The 23,570-nt window shown below is 47.6% G+C and overlaps 2 protein-coding genes across 25 annotated transcripts in view; one reads left to right on the top strand and one right to left on the bottom strand.

The window, feature by feature from the left end:
- Window positions 1-23,570, top strand: part of RBMS2 (RNA binding motif single stranded interacting protein 2) — a 95,470-nt gene that overhangs the window by 70,404 nt on the left and 1,496 nt on the right. For 2 of the 13 annotated variants that reach the window (XM_050747318.1, XM_050747319.1), the window contains exon 14: window positions 52-6,578. The exons of 7 other annotated variants lie outside the window; for them this stretch is intronic. In XM_050747318.1, coding sequence (XP_050603275.1) covers window positions 52-77 — 26 coding nt within the window. In that variant the 3' untranslated portion in view covers window positions 78-6,578. Of the gene's footprint in view, window positions 1-51; window positions 6,579-23,570 lie in introns of those variants that run through there. 4 more of the 13 variants (XM_050747320.1, XM_050747321.1, XM_050747322.1 and 1 more) reach the window with 3 other exon arrangements.
- Window positions 6,941-23,570, bottom strand: part of BAZ2A (bromodomain adjacent to zinc finger domain 2A) — a 42,253-nt gene continuing 25,623 nt past the window's right edge. For 11 of the 12 annotated variants that reach the window (XM_050747238.1, XM_050747246.1, XM_050747247.1 and 8 more), the window contains 24 exons: window positions 22,881-23,354; window positions 22,681-22,741; window positions 21,538-21,646; window positions 21,241-21,342; window positions 20,863-21,073; window positions 17,964-18,064; window positions 17,578-17,643; window positions 17,161-17,394; window positions 16,369-16,623; window positions 15,881-16,095; window positions 15,511-15,585; window positions 14,808-14,988; window positions 14,647-14,706; window positions 13,674-13,818; window positions 12,494-13,152; window positions 12,136-12,358; window positions 11,888-12,043; window positions 11,626-11,777; window positions 11,129-11,418; window positions 10,891-11,023; window positions 10,630-10,776; window positions 10,057-10,286; window positions 9,796-9,939; window positions 6,941-9,710 (listed from right to left, as the gene is read on the bottom strand). In XM_050747238.1, coding sequence (XP_050603195.1) covers window positions 9,545-9,710; window positions 9,796-9,939; window positions 10,057-10,286; window positions 10,630-10,776; window positions 10,891-11,023; window positions 11,129-11,418; window positions 11,626-11,777; window positions 11,888-12,043; window positions 12,136-12,358; window positions 12,494-13,152; window positions 13,674-13,818; window positions 14,647-14,706; window positions 14,808-14,988; window positions 15,511-15,585; window positions 15,881-16,095; window positions 16,369-16,623; window positions 17,161-17,394; window positions 17,578-17,643; window positions 17,964-18,064; window positions 20,863-21,073; window positions 21,241-21,342; window positions 21,538-21,646; window positions 22,681-22,741; window positions 22,881-23,354 — 4,589 coding nt within the window. In that variant the 3' untranslated portion in view covers window positions 6,941-9,544. The remainder of the gene's footprint in view (window positions 9,711-9,795; window positions 9,940-10,056; window positions 10,287-10,629; window positions 10,777-10,890; window positions 11,024-11,128; window positions 11,419-11,625; window positions 11,778-11,887; window positions 12,044-12,135; window positions 12,359-12,493; window positions 13,153-13,673; window positions 13,819-14,646; window positions 14,707-14,807; window positions 14,989-15,510; window positions 15,586-15,880; window positions 16,096-16,368; window positions 16,624-17,160; window positions 17,395-17,577; window positions 17,644-17,963; window positions 18,065-20,862; window positions 21,074-21,240; window positions 21,343-21,537; window positions 21,647-22,680; window positions 22,742-22,880; window positions 23,355-23,570) is intronic. The other variant, XM_050747239.1, reaches the window with a different exon arrangement.

The raw sequence follows: 23,570 nt of genomic DNA on the forward strand, positions 1-23,570 counted from the left end.
GGTTCTCATGTTTGTCTTGCTTGTCTCCTCTCTGGCTTGTGCCTTCTTTAGGAGATTCCCCTCCCCATCTTTACTGAATAGAAATGAATTCTTGGAGATACTCTTGCTCCCAGATTCCAGAGGGTTAACCAGGAATGGAGACCATCCGTCGGCCCTGCTAAGGACTAACACTTAGCCATCGTTTTTCACAGGCCTGGGCCTGGAAAAAGAAAGCTCTATGTTCCTGCCCTTTGCTATTTCTCCATTGCTGATGGAGCCTGGGGGAACCATCACTTTTCTTGTGTGCTACATTCAAGGAGATCAAAAAAACTTTTTTTCTTTTGCAAAGAAAGCTTTTTGTTTTTAACTGCAACGTCCTTTTCCCCTACCCTAAAGAGACATGGTGGTTGTAGCTTCTCATCGATATGAAAAAGTTTTTGATATATTGGAATTATTTGGGAATGCTTTTAAAATAATTTGTAATTATTTCTTTACAAACCAAAACAGAACAGAAAGATGTGGTGCTAGAACATTGATGAAGGAGCTCTATTTACTGAGCTTAGTTCTGGACTTTTGATGTGTGTCTATGTGTTTTAAAAAGTATGCAGCCTTTAAAAAATTTGTTTGGTAAAGCTCTCAGCTCACACACCCCATCTCCTCTTCACCCATATTATGCCTTCTTTCTCTAGTCCAGATTCTTCTTTTTCTCTTTTCTAAACAGCTGAGCCTGCCTATTTTGCCCTCTTACAGCTTTTAATTTTATGGATTTTTAAAAATGACAATTCATGTGGAATTTGGGGTTGGGGGGCAGGCTGGGCAAGGAACAAGGTAGAACACTAAGTAGGCCATGGAAGTGGCTGTTCTTTCCCTCACCCTGCCACACCCTGGGAGAAAAAACTAGACTTTGGCTTCAGAAAGCACAGATGTGACCCAGGCTTACTAAAGAGACAATTCCACAGCCCTGGGAACACACCCTTGAGCCAAATTTGAAGACTAGGTCTTCCCTGGCAAGTTCCGGAAGAATGGACTTACTGACTTTTACCAACTCTTCTCACTGCCAAGGCCAACAGCATCTGAGGAAGTATCTTTTCCAGCTACAGCTTTTTGGGAGTACCTGCTTTCCTGCTTCCTGGAGGACATTTTCTGTCCTGGGCTTCATGGCCCCTCTCTTTCCTGTTGCACGTTGCTATGCCCAGAGCCTTTGCAGCTGTGACCTAGTTGAATCCACACAGGCTCCTTCCACACTGTGGAAGATCTGCTGCTTCACCCACAGACCAGAGGTTCTCAACCAGAGGTGATTTTGTCCTTCCCAGGCCTTTGGCAACATCTAGAGACAATTTCGATTGCCATGCCTGGAGGTGGGATGTGTGTGCTACTGGCATCTAATGGCTGGAAACCAGGGTTGCTGCTAAACATCCTACACTGCATAGTATAGTCCCCACTACCCCCAACTAAGAATTATCTGACTCCAGAGGTCAATATTACCAAGATTGGGAAACACTGATATATCAGTGTTGTCCCTGCCTCCTGGGTTAGGGTAAATTCTCACCCCAACCCTGGACAAACAGTGCCTTTTGACACTCATGCAACTGTTTGAGAAGGACTGGACTGGGATCCTTGAATTCTCCCCAGACTTTGACTTTTGATAACTCTGCATGTAGCAAGAGTGATTCTTGAAAGAGTTGTGGCTCCATGCTGAATGCAAACGTGTACTCGGAGGGATTCAGGTGGGCACTGTTCTGGTGTGTGCTGTGCAATGGTGGGAAAGGACAAAACTCTCTAAACTGTCCAGAGCCACTTGCCCTGCCCTGGTGTGCTTGGACCCTTTGCCCAGGGAACCGGGACATGAGAAATAATGTTCCTTCTGTGGAAGGACAACAGAGAGCTAGGGTAGAAAAGAACAATAAATTCCAACTCTTTATGAGGCCAGGAGTCCTTTAAAAAAGCCTATGTCTTGGTCTTTAACTGTCCCCTTCTGCAAGTTGTGACTCTATACACATGGAGACAGATTGAAGAAAGCCTTCACCCATCTTCTAGGAAATCAGATCCTGCTCCTGTCTTCTCCCCATCACTCCCTTATGCACTGAAAGGAGAATTTCACTGCCCTGCACTTCAAGGCCAGGTGCCTCTCCACCAGACAGTCAAAGGCAAATGATGGAGGATAGAGAGACAGGTGTTCACTAGGCTGGCCATAGGGAGAGGAAGGGGCTGACAGCTGGGGAAAAGAAACTGTAGTATCAGTTGTTCCAAGTAGAACTTGGCCCAGCTTTCCCTCCCTTCCCAGACACCCCAGAATTGAGAGTCCCAGTGCCCCCTAGTGTCGACTTTCTATATACATCCTAGAGGTGGGGGAGTGCGGGGCAATGGGTAGGATATAGAGTGTAAAGGACAAACTGCCGCAGTCTTCTCATTGATGCTTCCAACCTCAGGAAGGGCTTACCCAGTGTAAAATAGCCCCAAGCCCAGCAGCCTTATAGAGGGCTTTGGCTGGGCAGATAGCTTTTGGTTTTGAGTCTCCAGCCCTCAGTCAAGGAAAATATACCATAGCTGCTTTCTTGTCAGTGGTCTTTGAGAGAAAGAGAAAACAAATCTAGAATTCTGTTCATTTGATAGACCAGGGGAGCTTTGCTATGGTAGGAGGTTTAGAAAGGGCCTTTCATGCATAGAAACCACGGTTGATATTGCTGCTCCCCTCTCCTCTGCCTCACAGAACTCCTGAGTCTGTCTTCTTTCTATTTTTTTAAATGTTTAAATGGCTCTAATTTTTTGTTTTGATTTTTGAATTTACCTTTTGGAGTTCTTCTCATATGAATCTACTTGTTAGATTGTATTAATGAGTGTTTCTGGTTTGGGCATGGGAAGTGATAGGGAACCTGAAGTTATTTTGCAGTGGCTAATGGCACTGAGGAATTTCTTTTTTGGTGCATTTGGTTTACACTCATTCCCCCCCTAACTGTTAGTTCATTTGTAACAGTGGGTGAGTGTTTGGAGGGAAGGAGGGAGAAAGGAGGGATACTGTTTCTCCCATGAAATAGTCTAATTGGTTGGGGTGATGGCAGAGGGAAATGTAGGGGAGCCTTCCAGCTCACAGCCTAGGGCTGGGCTCTTAAACACTATGCCTAGTGTTTTCTGAATACTGTCTTCACGGAGCCCAGCTCTTACTCTCTTTGTACTTTACATCTCACCCCCACTCATTATAGATGCTCATAACATTCTTAAAATATTTTAGTACTTGTCATTTTTCTGTTTTCAGTCAACTAGAACACACCAGAGTCCCTTCCTCAGATGGCATAATCCTTTATAGGCTCTGAGCCTGTCTAGCCATCTCCTGTTGGTGTTATTACTCCCCATCTCAGGCTCTGAGATGATACTCAGACCCTAAACTGATTGGACTTTTTGGGTGCCAGTAGAGGTCAGGAAGATGTGGAGATGATGATGGAGAGAGATGTTTTTATTTTTTAGAGATGGTCTTGCTCTGTCACCCAGGTTGGAGTGCAGTGATGCAGTCGTAGCCCACTACAGTCTTAAATTCCTGGGCCCAAGGGTTCTTCCCACCTAAGCCTCCCAAGTAGCCGGAACTACAGGCACGTACTACCAAGCCCAGTGAGTTTTTTAAATTTTTCTAGAGACAGGGTTCTTACTATGTTGCCCAGACTGGTCTTGAACTCCTGTCAAGTGAGCCTCCCACCTCAGCCTCCCAAAGTGCTATGATTACAGGTGTGAACCTCTATGCTTGGATGAGATTTTTTTTTTTTTTTTTTTTTTGAGACGGAGTCTTGCTCTGTCACCCAGGCTGGAGTGCAGTGGCCGGATCTCAGCTCACTGCAAGCTCTGCCTCCCGGGTTCACGCCATTCTCCTGCCTCAGCCTCCCGAGTAGCTGGGACTACAGGCGCCCGCCACCACGCCCGGCTAGTTTTTTTGTATTTTTTAGTAGAGATGGGGTTTCACCGTTAGCCAGGATGGTCTCGATCTCCTGACCTCGTGATCCGCCCGTCTCGGCCTCCCAAAGTGCTGGGATTACAGGCTTGAGCCACCGCGCCCGGCCGAGATGTTATTTTTAATGTTTTTGATTTTGGGTTTTTTTTTTTGGTTGTTTTGTTTGTTTGTTTGAGACAGAGTCTCACTCTGTGGCCCAGGCTGGAGGGCAGTGGTACCATCATGGCTCACTGTAGCCTCGACCTCCCAAGGCCCAGGTGATCCTCCTGCCTCAGCTGCCCGTTCCCCTGCCATCAAGTAGCTGGGACTGCAGGCGTGCACCACCACGTCTGGCTAATTTTTTTATTTTTAGTAGAGACGGGGTTTTACCATGTTGGCCAGGCTAGTCTCCAACTCCTGAACTCCAAACGGCTAATGTTTGTGTTTCTAATAGAGACAGGGTTTCGCCATGTTGCCCAGCCTGGTCTCAAACTCCTGGGCTCAAATGATCCACCTTGGCCTCCCAAAGTGCTGGGATTACAGGTGTGAGCCCCTGCACCTGGCCTTTTTAGTTTTTTTTACTTATTTTCTTTGAGATGGAATCTCACTCTGTTGCCTGGGCTGGAGTGCAATGGCGTGATCTTGGCTCACTGAAACCTCCACCTCCTGGGTTCAAGCAGTTCTCCTGCCTCAGCCTCCCGAGTAGCTGGGATTACAGGTGCCTGCCACCACGCCTGGCTAATTTTTGTATTTTTTAGTAGAGATGGGGTTTTACCACGTTGGCCAGGCTGGTCTCTAACTCCTGACCTCCAAACAGCTAATTTTTGTATTTTTAGTAGAGATGGGGTTTGCCATGTTGTCCAGGCTGGTCTTGAACTCCTGGGCTCAAATGATCTGCCTGCCTTGGCATCCCAAAGTGTTGGGATTACAGGCGTGAGCCACTGCACCTGGCCCTTTGCAGTGTTTTTAACCAAAGAATTTGTAGAGTTGCCCAGACCAGGAATCCTGGTGGCTCTAAAGGGTAATAGACCTTGTCAGTAACAGACAGTGGGGGTGGTAGGAGGACATTACTCATACTGAAGATGAAGACCAGACTTTGCTGCTTCACAGGCCATGCCGGGGGTTGGGCCACTTCAGCTCCACTCCATTCGTTTTCCTTTCCTAACTTGACAATCAGTGAGCTCCTTCACCCTCCCTTAGTGCCTACTCCTGTCACTCCAATGTCAACCCATTGGGAATTGAGGCCTGCATGTGGGCTGTTACTTTGCGTCATACAGATGCTGTAAGAGGCCTTGCTGGAATGTCCTAGGACTCCCTAGTAGCGGTGGCTACTAGTCTTCTAGAAAAGAACTATTGCCGCTGCCTTGTGCACATGCCCCACCTTCTGGGAAAGTGGCAGCATTGCGTTCATGAGGGGCTTTGCATTCTCAGCCAAGGGCAATAAACTTGGGTGGGTGATCTGGCCCAAACTTGCCCCTAGACTCGGCTAGCCCTGAATCAGCAGGCTTGAGAGAGGAGGGTGGGTGTTATAAAAGCCAGTCTGTAAAGGGTAAATTCCAAATCTTGTGCCTTGTTACACCAATCCTTTCTGATTCCCTTTTAAACCAACTATTATTTTTGTGCTGCCTACATTTTCAATCCTCCCAAGCATTAGCAAATTCCTGAAATTTCCTCATTTGGTAGGCCTTCCATAGGAGTCAGCTATGGACTTCCATAGGAGTTGGCAGCTAAAACCAGACTGAGCTTCTGTCTTCCTTCTGATCTTTGCTGCACCTCCCAGGGGACGGTCCCCACATGACTATACAAAAGCCAGGTACCCTCATCACCCCGGTTACCCCTGACCTGATTGTTTTGAATAAACTTTCATTCTCCAAGCAGATCCCCAAATTTCCTTGTCCTTGTTACACATCTACCTCACAATCTCACAATTAAACAAGGACATATTCACCTATTTCTTTACTGTCTTCTCTATGAGGGTTGGGAAGGTGGGGGCTAGAAAAGGCTCATAAATTTTAAACTCTTGGGAATTTAAAAACTCTTGGGAATTTCTATTCCTACAATGTTTTCTCTGGGATTTTTAGCTCACTGATCACCCTAGAACAGTGTGAACTCTCCAGATAGGTCCTGCTGTGATAAGCCAGGGGAGTAGGCTGTGCAGTGACTGCTTAGGGTAATAAGTAATTGTTGGAGGACACCAGCATAGGAACAGAACTTAGAACTTAAGAGGACAAGAAAGCTGCTCGGTGGCTGGTGTATAGCTGTAAAGGTAACCAAATACCAAAGAGGGAGTCTGTCATTTTCATAAGGCTGGAAGCGAATGTTCCTTCTCTATCTTAACATACAGTTTAGGGGGTTCACCAAGACAAAGTTTCCAGGCTGGAGGGTAATACTTTTCCAGCCTCAGTGAAGCCCCCACTCCAACATATACCCTTTCTGGGTGGGTGAATACTTCTTTGCATGTGGACAGAAAATGTTTAATTTATACTTAAACACATTTTATGCATTTTGATCTGGAGACTTCTAGTTTTATACTCTTCCCACATCTATGCCAATGCCATCATTCTAACTTACGCTTCTTTTCTACCCCTGGTCTTTTCCTTGTCCTTCCCTACAACTTGGTAGAGGTCCATTTTGTCTTACTTCACACTTTTTTTTTTTTTTTTTAATAAAACACAAAAGTCTACATTTTGGTGTCTTATCCGTGAGTGGAAAGTGGTAAGCTGGTGATGGTCCCACATTTGCTATGACAGAAACACAGTTAGGAAGCTGGGGCCACATCTCACAAGGCAGGACCTGGATACACTGAATCCCACTTTGCTCCAGCCCAGCAACTCAGCCAGACATTTAGGCAAGAGCACTAATAACCCTTTCCATCCACACAGAGGGTGTGGAACAGGAGTCCGGCTTTTAGTACCGTTTGCACAGAAAAGGCGAACATGTTGTTCCCCTGCCTGTGGTCTCTTAAGCCAGTCATGACCATCCGAACGCTGTCTCCCCCTCAGGTGTACACGTAGAAGGGAAGATGAATACACAGAGTCTTTTGAATCTCTATCAAATGTGGTTTTTTTTATTCAACTGACAAGCACTTTTCTACAGCTGCACTTGTGGAACATCACATGGCAAAAACAGGAGTTTTTTCGCTAGACTTTTTTTTTCTTTTTAACCTTATTAAAAATGAGATTGGTCCTAAAAATATAGAAAGAAATAAATTTAAATTCACAAAAAACTGTACATTATCAAAAAGTCACTAAAACACCACATTTGGTTATATAAAAAGTCCCTTTTGCTGTAAAAGGAACACGGAAACTTGTTGGTGTTGATGTTGTGGTTTCTTCCTGTCAACCAGACTGATGGAGGGGAAGCAAAAGGGCAGGGGGTGGGTTGTCTTTTTATCTTAAACCTGCTTTCCCTACCAAATACTCTTGTCATGAGAGAAAATCCACCTAGCTCAAGGGGGCAGTGAAGATGAGGAAAGAAAAGCAAGAAATGGCCCCTTTGATTATGCCCTATCCCTACCCCTACCCCACCCCGCTCCAGCCCCCACTTCTTCAAACTGAGGCTAGGACCCCACCCCGCCATATGAGTGCCTGGTCCCTACGGAAAGAGATGGAGCTGGGAAAGGAACACAAAGCAGGAACCATGGAGATTTCACTCCCCCATCCACCTCACCTCCAACAATGAAATTAATCTAGTACATCTTATACCAGGGGAAAACTGCCAGGGGGAAAAAGTGGAGCCCCCAACTCTAACAGTTTCAACTGTCTAACACAAAGTTTGTTACAGCGCAGTTATTTAGATAAAATATAAATATTTATGCATAATATAAAGTCAATTCAAATATTCTTCAATCCACCTCTTATTTAAAAGCAAAAAAAAAATCTCAAATAAAATTAAAAGTTTTGAGGTTTATCTGACAGAAAAGGCGACTTTAGAAATAGGCTATGGGGGAGAAGGGGCATAAAGGAATAAAGGGGCTGCCCCAGGACCTACACTGCCCCTGCCCCCTTCAGTGGCTCTTCAGTGCTGCCAGAATACAAGGAATGCTCCACCTCACCTGGCACCCCTACCCCCAATGGAACATTTCTTGGATGCCTCAGCTCTCTGCTTGGGCCAGCCAGCAGCCACCTCCCCAGTGCAAGTACCCGTAATCTCTGAAGGGAGGGGCTCTGCTGAGCAGGAGAAGCAGGGGGCCAAGGGCCCATGGCTATAGCTGGGAGTCAGCAGCTTTCCTCTCATGTTGGGGGTTAACTTGGACACAGTCACATGTAGGGCAGTGATGGACCCAGAACCCCTCCTCCCTACTCTCCTGTGCTCCAGGGTCTCTGCTGCTGGGGAAGGGGTCCTGGAGTATGAAGTGAAGAAAAGCACAACTAAATGGGATAAGGAAAAGATCCAGTTCTACCACTCTCCTGTAGAAGCTTAAGATTCAAAACTACCGAGAGGAGAGGGAGTTCCTGCTGAAAGATTGCACAGTCTGAAGAGGCTGGAACAAAAATGACCAGGAGAGAGACACAGCCTTGTCTCCAGAGAAATTGTTCCTGTGGTTTCCCAAAGACAAAAAAGTGATGGTTTTAAACAACGGGAAAAATGGGAATGAAAACAGATACTTGGGGAAACTGAATGGATCCTATCAAACAATACAGGGTCACAAGCACAGCATCTTCTCACACACACACACACACACACACACAAAACGTGCTCTCTCTCTGAGGCCGGCCCCATTGCTACCTGGCCTCCATCTTGGGGTGCACCCAAACTCAGCAGTAGTTGTCCCTGAGGAGTTCCCAAGAGGGTTTGGGAAGGAGGTGGGGAAGGAGGCTGGAAGGCCCAGGAGGCCTCCCTGCCCTCTCCCCAGCTACTGAGTTTCAGAAAAGGCTGGAAACTCAGCATGTGAGGAGCATCCAACGTCATACAGGGGATAGCTATCGGCAGGAAGATGGGGACAGAGAAAAAGACAGGGACCTCTGAACGTTTTTTTTTCCTTTGAAGGGAAAAGATTTGGGAGAAGAGAAAAGGAGGGAGGAACCCGTACACGATAGTTTTACATTATTGGATAAGAGAAAATCTGAAAACTGGGGGGTGGGAGGTGGGAAAAGAAAAACAGACCGCGAAAAGCAGGGAAGGGACTGAACATGGAAGCAGCATGTCCAGGGCCCGGTGTCCGGCGCGACACACTTGGGAGTTAAGTCCACTTTACTGGCCGTCACTGCGGGTCCGCACACAGTACAGAGTGTTTCTTGGTTTCACACATTCACTAGAACTATTGCTATTGTTAAATAACCCCAGAATGCTGGGGCACGTACAGGGGAGGAGAGGAAGCAGGGAGGAGGAAGTAGGGACTTCTTTCCCCGTCCCCATTTTTAATTAGCAAATAAAACAGAAAAGAAAAATTTTTTTTCTTTCTTTTTTTGGCTTTTAGTCCAGAAGGACCTCATCTCTGCACCTCTTATTTGAGGAGCAAGAGGAGGAAAGGGAGAAAGGGATATAGGAATAAGAGGATGTGGGGTGCTGCCAAGGGCAAGGTCAAAAATCAGGGTTGTATCTGACTTGAGTCTGGACCCAGGGCAGCATCAGCAGGTGAAAATGGCAGGTTTTTTGTTTGGAAGGTAGGGGGGAGATGCCACAAGGTGACTCCCCACCTCCCTTGCCTCACAGATTGGCCTGTTTTCCCTGATAAAACTCCTCCCAGCGGCTCTCGAAGAAGCGGCGCATGATGTGCCCAGCCTTGCCTACTTCAGAGTCATCCTCGTTGAAGGTCTGGCAGTTGTCAAATACCAAGAGGGCATCAGCCGCAAACTCCTCTGAGCTGGTGTACCTGGACAGGGCAGGGGCAAAGCTGTGAGCTGGGTAGGAGTTGCAGCAGTAGCAAATACCAGGCGGATGCACCCACATCTACTTACCCTCCCCTGAGCAGCCGCTCCCGCATGGTGGAAAAATCCATAGGATTTTTGATGATGCGCCGGTACCCACTCACCAAACGTGGGTTCACAGGCTCTAGGAAAGGCCAGGCTGCATCATGGGACTCCATCTCCATCAGGATAATCCTATCATTACAGGGACAGTGATGGCTCCATCTCAGAAAGCAAATATACTGACCCCTCCCAGCCCTTTCCTCTGGCAGAGGTAGGGCCAACTGTCCCCCCAGGATTCACTCAACTCACTCGCAAAATGTGAGATCACTGTGGTGGTTCCGCATTGAGAGTCGCCGCCGCTTGGAGGGGGACTGCCCCTCTTCTGAGTACTGAGGCCCTGCTGCTGGGCTTTCTCGACCCCTCAACAGTACCCGGCGTCGGCGGCCATCACCCTCTGAGAAGTTCAGCGAATAAGCACTTTTCCGCTTCTGGCCTCGCTTTGGGAAACCAGGCTTCTGAGTGAATTCTCCCTCTACCTGCTTAGTATAGGAAATAAGTGAGATTAGCAACAGCTGGAGATGCACTGCTTGCCCTACTACAAGCTCTGCCTAAATGTGATTTAAGGCTTCAAAATACTATCATGCATAAGCCGGCACTGGTTTATTCACATAACCCAATGAAGTAGGTAAAAGGGAAGATACAGTTATTATCATTTTATAGAGAAAGCAATTAAAGCTATAGAATTTAAGTGACTTGTCCAAAAAAGGACTTAGAACCCAGGTCCCCTAATACCCAGTCTGGGACTCTTTCCAAGGAGACGAGATATTGAGCATAATCTCTGATTTCTGTTTGAGTGTGGGAAAGAAAGAGCAGAAGCCTCACCTGAGCCAAACAGACAGTACAAAACCAATCTCCTTCTGGGACAGCCTCCATCTTGGGACGATGGCAGTAAATGTGGCAGCCACGGTCACACCCATCACAAAGCAGAAGAAACTCATCATTGTCACCCTTCCGGCAGACTAGACACGTCTGGACCAAGGTTGTGAGGAGGCAGAATGAGCTCTCAAGCCTCTACCTGCCAGTGACCCCACCCGCCCCTGCTGGCTGGCCCCTCAGCCTTTCCAGGCTCTCTCAGCCTCTTACCACTTTGTTGACAGACTTCTCCCAGGCAATGGATCTCTCCAGCTGGCCCAGGCACAAGCACACCTGGGCTGCGCTCCGGCACCGCTCGAGGGTCTGGCGCCAGACACGAATGCGAGGGGTGATCTCGTATGATCTGGAGGGAGAAAGTGGTGATCTTTGGATGAGGAGCAGGATCCACTAAAGAGGGAACTTATCCCTTTCTCTCCAAGACCAAGAATGGAGGGTGGGAGTCACTCACATCTCTGTAGTGGTGCCCTCAGGGGCACCATTAGGTGTGCTAAGCAGGGCCTTCTCCAGCACAACCTCATGAGTTGGCCAGAGGGGCTCCCGCAGGTACCGCCGTTCTACATTCTGTTCCAGGGCAGCCAGCCGCATCACAGCCAGGTCCAAAGGGTTGGTAGTTTTACGCTGAGGTGCCAGTCCTTCCCTGCCTCGACCTCGCCAGGTGATATCCTCCTGGGAGCTGGAGAGGTGCTCACAGTAGGCCAAGTCTTCACGGGTAGAGTCCGGGCTAGGACATGTCCAGCCCTTGAGTTAAGAGAGAGGAATAAAACTCACTGTAAAAGGAGGAAAATTTGGCATAGGAAAAAACCAAAACAAACAACAACAAAAAAAACATGACCCACTTAAGGTAGGTCACCTGTGAAGTAGGGACCCAGGGTTTTTTCTAACAGGGCATAAGGGACTAATGCTTTTCCCTAAACAACTTCCTACACAGTGCCAATCCCACCATACCCGAATCTGCAGATCAGACATGATAACCCGCTGCTCCAGATCCTCGACCCATTGAAGCACTGCTAGGTCTGTCTCATACGTCTTCTCTTTGGGGGACCAGCTCATTATGCCTTCTTGAAAGACAGGTAGTTGCCTGGGCTCAAAGATGGGGTCTGAGAAGAGAGGTGGCAGAGGGAGAGGCCCATCAGGCTGTTGTCCACAGCAGCAGCTCAGTGCTTACCCTGGGCTCTTCAGCTCAAGCTGGGTGTAGGAGTGTATTTACCAGCTGAGGGCCGTAGGCAGACTTCCTGCAAGAAGTCCCTGTGCTTGTTAAGGTGTTTGTGAAGTGCCTTCTCCCGGATACCTCGGGGATGTAGGGCCTTGAGCATGGCATCCAACGTTTCAGGATCTCGTATCCACCACCAGCCTGAGCACATCTCTGTGAGCGGATGAAATATATGTGGGGTGCCAGCTGTGAAGCACTGCCCACACTGGATACCCCCACTCCACTCTCACTCCAAGATCACTCACCAGGTGGGACAGGCTGGGCTGTCAGCTGGGTTAGATAACGCTGTTCCATTTGTTTGAAGAACTTACTGGGAGGTCTCCCTCTCCGTTTGGGCTGTCCCAGCCCTGTGGGACTCTGTGGCATTTCTCCAGGGTCTCCTGCTCGCCTCTTAGGGGCCAACCCAGCCAAGGGCGTGGAAGAGAACTGCACTGGAGAACAAGGGTTGGCAGCACTGGGTCTATTCATCTGTGAATAAAATGAGACATAAGGATGTTTTCATGTTTATAGGTTGCCTCAACTTCAGGCAGCAGCTCCATACCCAGGCAATGGTGCCTGTGGCAAGATGAAATCAAGTGCATACTACTAATTCTGGCTACTTACTGGCTTGGAGGAGGCAAGCTGCTGAGGGGAGGGAGTGGGTTGGTCCTCAGAAACTGCAGGGGGTGGTGTAGGGGCAGCATTGCAGGGCATCTGGGCTGAGATGTTAAACCAGAGTGCTTGAGGATCAGGGCTGGATTCTGCCTCATCAGGCTCTGGCTCCTCCGGGGGCTGTGATGGAGCTGGGTCTAGTTTTCCAGGACTGCTATCAGGCGTGAGGACTGAGCTGCTCAACAGGGAGCTATGGCTCTGAGTCTGGCTCAGCCAAGACAGGAAGGCTGACTGGCTGAGGTCATGCTGGCTCTGACCCAGTGACAAAGGGGAGCCTTCTTGCTCCAGGAACCCCTTATGGGACTGAGGATGGGACTGAAGCTGAAGCTGAAGCTGAGGTTGGGGCTGGGCAGGAGCATGAAGCTGAGCCTCAGGCTGAAGCTGGGCCTGGGGCTGTTCTGAATCCTGACCCCTGACAGGGGACTTAAGGTGCCTAGGTTGCATAGACCCAGGCTTAGTTTTTCGAGGTCGGCCTCGGGCCCGGGCAGGAGAACTGGCAGTGGTGTTGGAGCCAGCTAACTCCATCTTCATAGAGAAGAGGGCAGGGTTGAGTGACGTATGGGCTGCCACTTTTAAGGAGTCAGTTTCCTTCTTTATCACATCCTCGGGAACTGTAAAGAGAAGTAAAGAGCTTAAGACATATGCTGACATACAAGGGAAAAGTAAAAGGGTGTATAAACTTAGGACCTATGCTTTCTTTTTCTCTTGGACTTAGCCCCCCTTTTTTGAGATTCCACTGGGAAGAGCTTACATACCAATGAACACAGTATCTGGGGAAGAAACACTATTCTCCCAAGTAATCAGCAGCAGCAGCACAATCATAAGCTAACATTTATTGCAAACCAACTATAGGTTAAGTATTATTCTAAGAGACTTAACTCATTTTAATCCTCTCAGTAGCCTCATGAAGTACAAATACTATTATTATCTCAACTTCACAAATGAAGAAACAGAAATATACAACTGGAAATGGCAGAGCAGGTGGGTAGGCAGCTTTACTCTAAAATCTGTGCTCTTAACCATTACACCATATTATCAGAAAATGAAAGAAGCCCAAGACTACTAAGGAAAAGGAATTATTTAATTCTTGTTTGATAGGACTCAGAATCCACACTCCCACAGACACACCTACCTAAGTTCCCCTCTGTTCCTTCTACAAAGATACCAGCCAAATATGGCAATACCCAGTAGCGACGTCTGTAGCGGTCTTGACCCAGGGAGACCGCCCGAAGCATCTGGGATGAGTGAAGCAGCTTTTTGCGAAAGAAAAGCTGACGCTGGGTAGACAATGAAAATGAAGATGAATAAACGCATTTCTAGAGTGACAGTGGTGAATTCATCCAGTATATCGGAGAAAGGCAATGGCTCTCAGCCCCTCTATAAAAGTGATGCCATCTGGGCCTAACTCAGAAGGTGATTAAGGTCAAGAGCGGTGGCTCACACCTGTGATCCCAGCACTTTGGGAGGCCAAGGCAGGTGGATTGCTAGAGGCCAGGAGTTCCATGTTACCAGCCTGGGTAACATGTGGAAACTCTGTCTCTATAAAAACACAAAAATTAGCCAGGCATGGTGGCTCCCGCCTATAGTCCCAGCTACTTGAGAGGATCACCTAAGCCCAGGAGGTTGAGGCTGCAGTGAGCCATGATCGTACCACTGCACTCCAGCCTGGGTAATAGAAACCCCATCTCAAAAGAATAAAAATTAAAATTAAATTTAAAAAATACGGTGATCGGCCGGGCGCGGTGGCTCAAGCCTGTAATCCCAGCACTTTGGGAGGCCGAGACGGGCGGATCATGAGGTCAGAAGATCAAGACCATCCTGGCTAACACGGTGAAACCCCGTCTCTACTAAAAAATACAAAAATCTAGCAGGGCGAGGTGACGGGTGCCTGTAGTCCCAGCTACTCGGGAGGCTGAGGCAGGAGAACGGTAAACCCGGGAGGCGGAGCTTGCAGTGAGCTGAGATCCGGCCACTGCACTCCAGCCTGGGCGACAGAGTGAGACTCTGTCTCAAATTTAAAAAAAACAAAAAAACAAAAAAAAATACGGTGATCAATTCTTGCCCAGCCCGTATCTCCAACTCTTGGGAGGTTAGAAGCACAATACCTTACTGAGTTTTTCTATCTGGCGCTCTAGCTCTGGGATGCTAGATGCTGTGGCATCAACCTGGGGAGAAACATGTGAGCATTAAGAAAAAGGAGGTTATTAGATTCAAGAAAGAGGAATCTATTTTCTAACTCCCACTTTCCTTGATCTTGGGCCAGTACCTCTCCATCTCTTCGACCCCTGCGGCCATGGACAGCTGCTGTAGACTCCTCTTCTTCCTCTTCTTCCATGCCACTGGTCTCCTCCATGATCCGAGAACTGCGCCTCCGTCCCAGGCATTCCTCTGGCCCTTCCATCTCTACCTCAGACCGCCCAGTTCGCTTGGCCAGAACAGTTTTCAGTCTTGAAACAGATGGAGAAAGATGAAGGGATGGCCGAGCGCAGTGGCTCACACCTATAATTCCAGCACTTTCGGAGGCCAAGGCAGGCGGATCACCTGAGGTCAGGAGTTTGAGACCAGCCTGGCCAACATGGTGAAACCCTGTCTCTACTAAAAATACAAAACTCAGCCAGGTGTGGTGGTGGGCACCTGTAATCCCAGCTACTTGGGAGGCTGAGGCAGGAGAATCGCTTGAACATGGGAGGCAGAGGTTGCAGTGAGCCGAGACTGTACTATTGCATTCCAGCCTGGGCAACAGAGCAAGACTCCATCTCAAAAAAAAAAAAAAAAAATTAAGGGAAACTGGTGAGGAACATGATAGTGCCACAGTAGAAATACCTGGACTCCAAACCATCCTGGGCCCTGGTAAGGTCCCAAATCCAGGGAAGGGGCTAAAGCATCACATTTCATGCCAAAACCCTGGCTATGCTTCACCCACCCCACTTCTCTCCTCTCTGGGGCTCTACCCTCTGTCTGGTCCCTACCTCCGGAGCCGACCTTCAACAATCCACTTGTTTTTCCTGTAGCTGGACATACTCTCCAAAGTCTTGTCAATCTCACTGCAGGGGAATAGGGAATAGGATGAAGTGGCAGCACAAAAAAAGGGAAAGGAGGCTCAAGGGTAAAGGGGCTGCAGCTGAAAAAGGAGTTCCAGCCTAGAAACTAGATCAGATGAATGGCAGAGGAAGGCTTAGGCTCTCCCAGGGAGGGCACTGCAATTCAGTCCCAAGTCACTCCATATCTTCAGAACATGGCAGTGAACACACATTTCTGAGGACTTCTGGAAAGCTAGAAGTCCTCCATCCCATTCTGATGCAAGGCATACAATGACCATCCCCACTCCCAGCCTCTCACTTGATGATGAGGGTGGAGCCATTGAGCTCATGCACAAGGAAGGCCAGGACAGCAGCCTTCTGCTGGGGTGACTGGGCCTGAAAAGGCTGGGTGCGCAGGCGATCACAGAGGGCTGGCTCTACTCCGTATGCCATAAGGAAGCAGCGCAGGATCTCCGACACATTGTCTCTTGTCAGTGGGATCTCAGACACCTTCTCCCCCAAGATCTTTAGGGACTGTGTGGAGGAGAGCATAATGGGAGTGAGTAGGGAAAGATGAACAACCAAGTTGGGTGAATGTGCAACAGAAAAATACACCAGAAGAGAACTATGGGGGTTAAGATAGAATACAAAAGACCACAAAAGAAAAGGAGTAAAATAAAGAAAAATAAAATAAGGAGAGAGGAATCAGGAAGAAAAAGAAATGGAAAAATATAAGGAAAAGAGAAACACTAAGTAGTTTTATCTCCTTTACTTGTCCTGGTTACTTTGGGAGGGACTTGCACTCACCTGACAGTAGGAGGGCAAGCCAGGATCATGGAGTGCAGCCTTCAGCAGCCTCACCAGCAGGTCTTGCACCTCACCCAAGCTGTCGCCTTGACACAGGAGTCCTTCCTGCAGGACCCCCAGGCTAGGCACATCTTTGGCAGGATCAAAGCCCAGCACCTTGCCAAAGCTATGCAGGAACTCCACAATGGTCAAGCAGTCTGAGAAGGCCCCACTGGGCAATGTCAGACCAGGGACTCGTGAGAAGTCAGGCAGGGGCTAGAGAGATAAAAGTGTTCTGTTAACAGTTAACACTGTTTTATTTTTTAAAATAAAAGAGTTAACACTTTTATTTTTTTAAAATAAAAATTAACACTGGGGTTCTTCCTTTAATCTTTATGTAATTTTTTTTTTTTTTTTTTGAGATAGGGTCTCACTCTTGTCACCCAAGCCAGAGTGCAGTGGCATGATCTCTGCTCACTGCAGCCTTGACCTCCTAAACCCAAGCAATTCTCCCACCTCAGTCTCCCAAATAGCTGGGACTACAGGTACATGCCACCACACCCAGCTAATTTTCATATTTTTTGTAGAGATGAGGTCTCGCCATGTTGCCCAGGCTGGTCTTGAACTACGGGGCTCGAGCAATCTGCCCGCCTTAGCCCTCCCAAAGTGCTGGGATTACAGGTGTGAGCCATGGCACCCGGCCTTCCTTTAATCTTTAATGGAAATGTTTCTCCCATTGCAGAAGTCCCTGTTTTTTTTTTTAAAGGAAAGTCTTCCCAGCTGACCCAGGAACTGTTACTCTCTCCTCACTACCTGGTGGTCAGTCAGACACATATCCTCTGTTGGCTTCTTCATTTCCTCCAAGATCATCTGTTGCCTCTGCCGTTCCTCCAAGCGCCTCTGTGTGGCCAGGGTCTTATCTGCTTTACAGGCTGGCTTGGCTTTGGCCACCTCCTCCTTTTCCTTCATTTTTACCTTCTCCTTCTTTTCCCTCTTGACTTTTTCCTTCAGTTTTTCCTGCTTTGTCTTTCCCTTTTCTTTCTCAGCCTACCCAAGGAAAAGAAGAACCAGGAGTGCCATAAAGATACCAGTTACTATCCTTCCCTGTTCCCAGTCCTCCCAACCTCACGGCCCAGAAATCTCACTATAAAACAAGACTGATGTACGTGTCTTGCAAAATCAGTTTAGTGGCTTCAAAATTATACTTGGCAAGTTTGTACATGCACCTACCTTGGATTTCTTCTTAGCTTCCTTCTGCTTTAAGCTCTTGGTCTCTTGTTTCCGCTTATTTCTGGCCTGTAAACCATAAGGGAAGTCATTTCTCCTCAAACTCTGAAAGCATCTCTGCTTGGGCTAGGATTCAAAAACAGACAAGGGTGCTGGGGAGGAGAGGTGAGAGATGGAATGAGGGGTTGGCAATGGATTAATTCTCTCACCCTAGAGATGCCCACGTTATTTTTGAACAAGCCCAATTCTCTAAATCAAGCGCAAGAAATTTCAGGGTAATGAAGATATACTGCTACACAGGGAGTGGTGGATGTGAGAGATGAAAATAAAACATGAAGTAGACTGTAGGAAAAATTAACCTACTGTGTCATCTCTCTGATGTCCCTCACCTGCCCTTGGATAGTAGTCTGACACTCTCCCCGTTGTACCTTCTGCCTCATCTTCTTCTTGCTTTTACCAATCTTTGCTTTATCTTCCTCATTCGATGTTTCTTGAGAGCAGAAAGAAAAATGAAACAAGTGAGGCAGGAAGGCAGTTCTCTAGCATCCAGGGCAACACATGCCTGTCTCAAAGCTGGCCTCCCAAGCAGTTCCCTGAATAATCTAGTTTTTTTTTTTTTTTTTTAAGTATACATAATAAAACATTGGGGGGAAAAATGTAGGAGAGGCACCTGCTATGGGTGTGGCACAAAGAACTCAAATGACATCTGCCCAGAAGCACCAGCCCCTGGCTCCAATCAGACTGCTTTACAAGGTGTCCTGCTGATAGAAAAGAGGCCACAATGGCAGAGTAGCCTTGTAGCCAATCTCTATCCCAGGATACCTGACAAGAGCAGCAACCCACAGACTGATTTTAGAGCAGAGAGCAGAGAAAGGATATAGCAAGCCAAACTGTCAGGGAAAGAGGGTAGTAGTTAGAAGCACTGATTAACCAAGGATGTGCCGGAAAAAAGCCCACACAGCGGACACCTCAAAAGAATCAGATCAACATTGACATAGCTATTGATCATGCTCAGCTCCATGTCTTGCTTCACTAAAAGTTCTGAATTTCTTCCTTCTGGAAGACTTGTGGAAGTATAATTCTGCAAGCAATAGAGTATTTCATAGTTGATGTTTCTGACATGACTCTCTCTCTCTCTATATATATATGTATGTGTATATATGTATATATGTGTGTGTGTGTATGTATGTATATACAGACACAGAGTCTTGCTCTGTCGCCCAGGCTGGAGTGCAATGGCACAATCTCGGTTCACTGCAACCTCCGCCTCCCAGGTTCAAGCCATTCTCCTGCCTCAGCCTCCTGAGTAGCTGGGACTACAGGTGTGTGGCCACCACGCCCTGCTAATTTTTTGTATTTTTAGTACAGGAGGGGTTTCGCTGTTTTAGCCAGGACGGTCTCGATCGCCTGACCTCATGATCTGCTGGTCTCAGCCTCCCAAAGAGTTGGGATTACAGCAGTGAGCCACCGTGCCCGGCCCTGACATAACAATATTTATTAATTTGTTTCTGGTATAGAAACGCCACCATATGTCTACATGACAACCCTTTAAGACAATTACGGGCAGATGAACTACCTAAGGCTTTGAATAAAATATGAGACTTGACCGGGTGCAGTGGCTCACGCCTGTAATCCCAGCACTTTGGGAGGCTGAGGCAGGTGGATCACCTGAGGTCAGGAGTTCGAGACCAGCCTGACCAACATGGAGAAACCCTATCTCTACTAAAAATACAAAATTAGCCAGGTGTGTTGGCACACGCCTATAATCCCAGCTACTCTGGAGGCTGAGGCAGCAGATTCGCTTAAACCTGGGAGGTTTTAACTAGGGAATCGCTTAAACCTGGGAGGTTGCGGTAAGCCAAGATCGCACCATTGCACTCCAGCCTGAGCAACAAGAGCAAAAATCCATCTCAAAAAAAAAAAAAAAGAAAAGAAAAAAAGGTCAGGTGTCGTGGATTACGCCTGCAATCCCAACATTTTGAGAGGCCAAGGCAGGTGGATCACAAGGTCAGGAGACCGAGACCATCCTGGCTAACGTGGTGAAACCCTGTCTCTACTAAAAATACAAAAAATTAGCCAGGCGTGGTGGCGGGCGCCTGTAGTCCCAGCTACTCGGGAGGCTGAGGCAGAAGAATGGCGTGAACTCAGGAGGCGGGGCTTGCAGTAAGCTGAGATCGCGCCACTGCACTCCAGCCTGGGTGACAGAGTGAGACTCCGTCTCAAAAAGAAAAAAAAAAAAAAGAGACTTGTTCTAGGTCATTTGGTTGAAACATGACAGAGCTACATGTCTGAGTGAGAATCAAAAGACTAAGTTTTTTCACATTCTTCACACTACACCAGGGTAAACGCACTATTTACTGAAAAATTTAGGTATTTCTCACCCGTCCATCCACTAAAACAGTGCTGCTGCTTCTTCTTCTTATTATTATTATTATTTTGAGATGGAGTTTCACTCTTGTTGCCCAGGCTGGAGTGCAATGGTGCGATCTCAGCTCACCGCAACCTCTGCCTCCCGGGTTCAAGTTATTCTCCTGCCTCAGCCTCCGGAGTAGCTGGGACTACAGGCATGCACCACCACGCCAGCTAATTTTTTTTTTTTTTTTTTTTTTTTAGTAGAGATGGGGTTTCACCATGTTTGCTGGGATAGTCTCAATCTCTTGACCTCATGATCTGCCTGCCTTGGCCTCCCAAAGAGGTGGGATTACAGGCGTGAAACACTGTGCCCGGCCTATTATTTTTTTTTAGAAACAGGGTCTTGCTGTGTTGCCCAGGTTGGAGTGCAATAACACAACTGCAGTTTACTGCAGCCTCCAAACTCCTGGGCTCAAGTGATCCTCTCCTGCCTGCCTCAGCCTCCTGGGTAACTGGGATTATTAGGCACACACCACCATGCCTGGCTCCCAATTATCTTTTAAATTCAGACGTGAATTCTGAACTTCCATGATCGTAAAAATGAGTAAGGTAGGAGGGTACAACTGAACCAGTATAAGATAAGGAGCTAAAAGATGGAAAGGAAGGGCAAGAAAGTCCTCTCCTCTGGGCTAAACACATCTGGGGACAGCCCAAGGTTTCACTGGTAGCAGCAACTCAAGAAAGAGTATGGCTGGAAAAGAAGCATTCCCAAGCGCTGGGACTATGATGCTGGATTCCAAAGAGAAGCTGATTCAGATTCGTTCTTCCCAGATAATGTTAGTCACGCTCCTGGGAAATCCAGGTATTAGCAATTCATCAACATTTTAGATACCTCACGGAGGAAGCCGAATTCCAAAGTAAGAAACACCACTGTACCTTGGGCCTCCAGTTTCTTTAGGAGGCGGTTGTCTGTCTTGTCCAACAGCTCAGTGATTTTGACCTTAGGTGGCCGACCTCGGCCCCGTTTCACCTTGGGGACTTCCTTAGTCTTAGTCTTCTCAGTGTTTCGAGGTCGACCCCGTTTGCCAGTAATTGCCTGAATCCTCGATGGGATCTCCTCTGCTGAGAGCTGCACCCACTGCAAGCCCTAAGGTAGCAAGGGAGACTGTTACAGTAGGAAGGAATCGGTGCAGGCCACTAGACCCTCGGAACCATTCAATGCCCCAGAACCTTCAAACCCCACAAGAGGAAGCTGCAGCTTGTCCACCAACTCATCCTCTGGGACAAAAGCATATTTAACCCTTAGGTCTGCACCTCTGGCGTGTCTCTTTCTTCAAAGAAATCTCCAACAGGCATACGGGGACTGAAGCTGAAGTGCTCACGGCGGACACTGTGTACCACATTGCGGCTCAGGTACTAAGAGGAGGAAGTAAAGTAACATTAATAAAGCTGGAATCCTACCATGTATTTGGTCAGCAAAGGCACAAGCAGAACAGACCCAGAGCAGACAATGGCAGCCTGTTGCCACTGAGCCCAAGAACGGAGTCTTAGGCAGTGGAAAGGAGTCCACTGAGCCCAAGAAAGGAGTCCTTTAAAAAAAAGCTACATTACCTTGATCACTTCTGGAAATTGCTTCATCCTCTTCCCACAGGGGCCATAATACCAGGTCTCCCCCTGCCATCGGTGGCTGCCCTTCTTGATGCGCACCTCTCTCCGCCACCTGCCAGAGAAGCACATGGGCCCTGCCGCCAGGTCACACCCCTACCCACTCCCATGCCACCTAAGAGCCAAGCCCTCTGAGCAGATGGCCCTCCCCACATTTGTATCTCTAGAACTGCATGCAGATGCAAAAGCATCAACAGAGATAAGCTTGGATAGAAGGCTGACTTAAGCTCCAGCAAACACACCAACGTCCTTAGGAGAAAAGCAATACACCAAACTGCACAAGCTCAGAGATCTCCACCCCCCTTTACAAAATCAGTGAGATAAGCAGTCAGAAACCCCTCCCTGAGCCATTCAGGGCAGTTACTGGATTTCCAGTAAAGAGGATAAAGACCTAAGGGGAATAAAAGCAGAAGACAAAGGACAGGGAGGCAAGCAGAAAAGTAAATTTGCTGCTGGCTCCATGAAAAGACTCAATATGCCAGGGTTTAGTTAGGAACTCTGTGCTCTGAGCAATATTATTCTAAGACTAACTCTAATCTTTCTCTCAAAATTTTAAGCAGTACTCAGACTTGGTGACCACAAGTAGCCTTGAAGGGGAGGGGTGGGGAAGATCCAGGAAGGCAGTTATTTCCACAAGGCCCTGGTGTCAGCTAGTTTGTTCATTTTGGTCATGTACTGTTCCTGCCCTCACCTCTCCTAAGAGCATTAAAACAACAAAACCACCTCAATTCATTAGTACTAAGTCACTCCTCATTCATTACTATCCCTTCTCTACAGAAATAGGACAAGCCAGCTAGTTTGGATGTAAGCCCTAGGGTTTGAAAAAGATAATAGCTGGAGCTCCTTGGGCAAAATTGAGTCACTACAAGATGAAGAAAGAATAGGTGATGGAAGATAGACCTTGAGAGAAGACGGAAAACCTAGGAATCTCATGCCAAGAAACATTATCACTGCAGATAACTGTCCTGTAATCTACTCTTGTATGGCTCATTCCTCCCCCATCTCAGAGGAAAAGAGGCATTCCCTTCTTTCTAGAGTTGTGCATTAAACTTGTCAAGGTCAATAAATGTAGCAAACTAGAGCATTTACCCATGTTGGAGGGGAAGACGAACTTCTTCTGGGGTAGCAATACGTCTCCTCATGACATCACCTTGGGAGGAAGGGATACCCAAGTTAAGAGTTCAAGCAAAATATTTAAACAATAGACCAGCAGGGAAAGGCTAACTGCAACATGGGACAGAAAAGTTTCTTGGAACCAGACAGGGATAGAATAGAATCTGGATACTCACCACTACTAGAAGTAGTGAGTTCCTCTCCAGTGATCTCTTCCAGGTCAGCAGTGGTTTCTAGGAAGCTGCTGGCATCCTTATTTGCTGGGGAGGCTGTTGGAAAGGCAGCTGCTGGGGAAGTTACAGGAGAGGCTTTTGGGGATGTCACTGAAGCCGTCAAGGGGACTTCTGAGGAAACTGCTGGGAGGACTGCTGAGGAAGCTGGAGAGACCACTGAGAAGACTGCTGGAGAGACAACTGTAGAAGCTGCGGGACAAACTTCTGGAGAGATTTCTGGGGAGGCTGCTGGAGAAACCACTAGGGAGACTGCTGGGGAGGTTGTTGGCGAGACTGCTGGTGAGGTTGCTGGATGTAGCTGAATAGTGGATGACTGATCAGGAGCTGGCTGGGTCAGGGATGGTGGGAAGTCTGAAGACTGAGTTTCCATTTCCTCCTGTTCAGCGTCACTACCATTGTTCAGGTCAAAGCTGTTATCTAGAATCCAAAGGGACAGGATAGGCTTTAAAAAAAAAAGGCATCACATAAAACAAGAGAATCTACTCAGTCAAACCTGGACCAAGCTAAACAGGGTTACTTCAAGGGGTCTTCCTTAGGGTTGGAAAAAGTAGCAGCTTTTTCTCCCAACCAATCACGAAGATTAAAGGGTAAAGATGCTACAGATGTCACTGTGTGAAGAAACACCTTTTACCT

Source organism: Macaca thibetana, chromosome 11 (genome assembly GCF_024542745.1).
Source record: "Macaca thibetana thibetana isolate TM-01 chromosome 11, ASM2454274v1, whole genome shotgun sequence".
In the NCBI taxonomy this organism is placed as follows: domain Eukaryota; kingdom Metazoa; phylum Chordata; class Mammalia; order Primates; family Cercopithecidae; genus Macaca; species Macaca thibetana.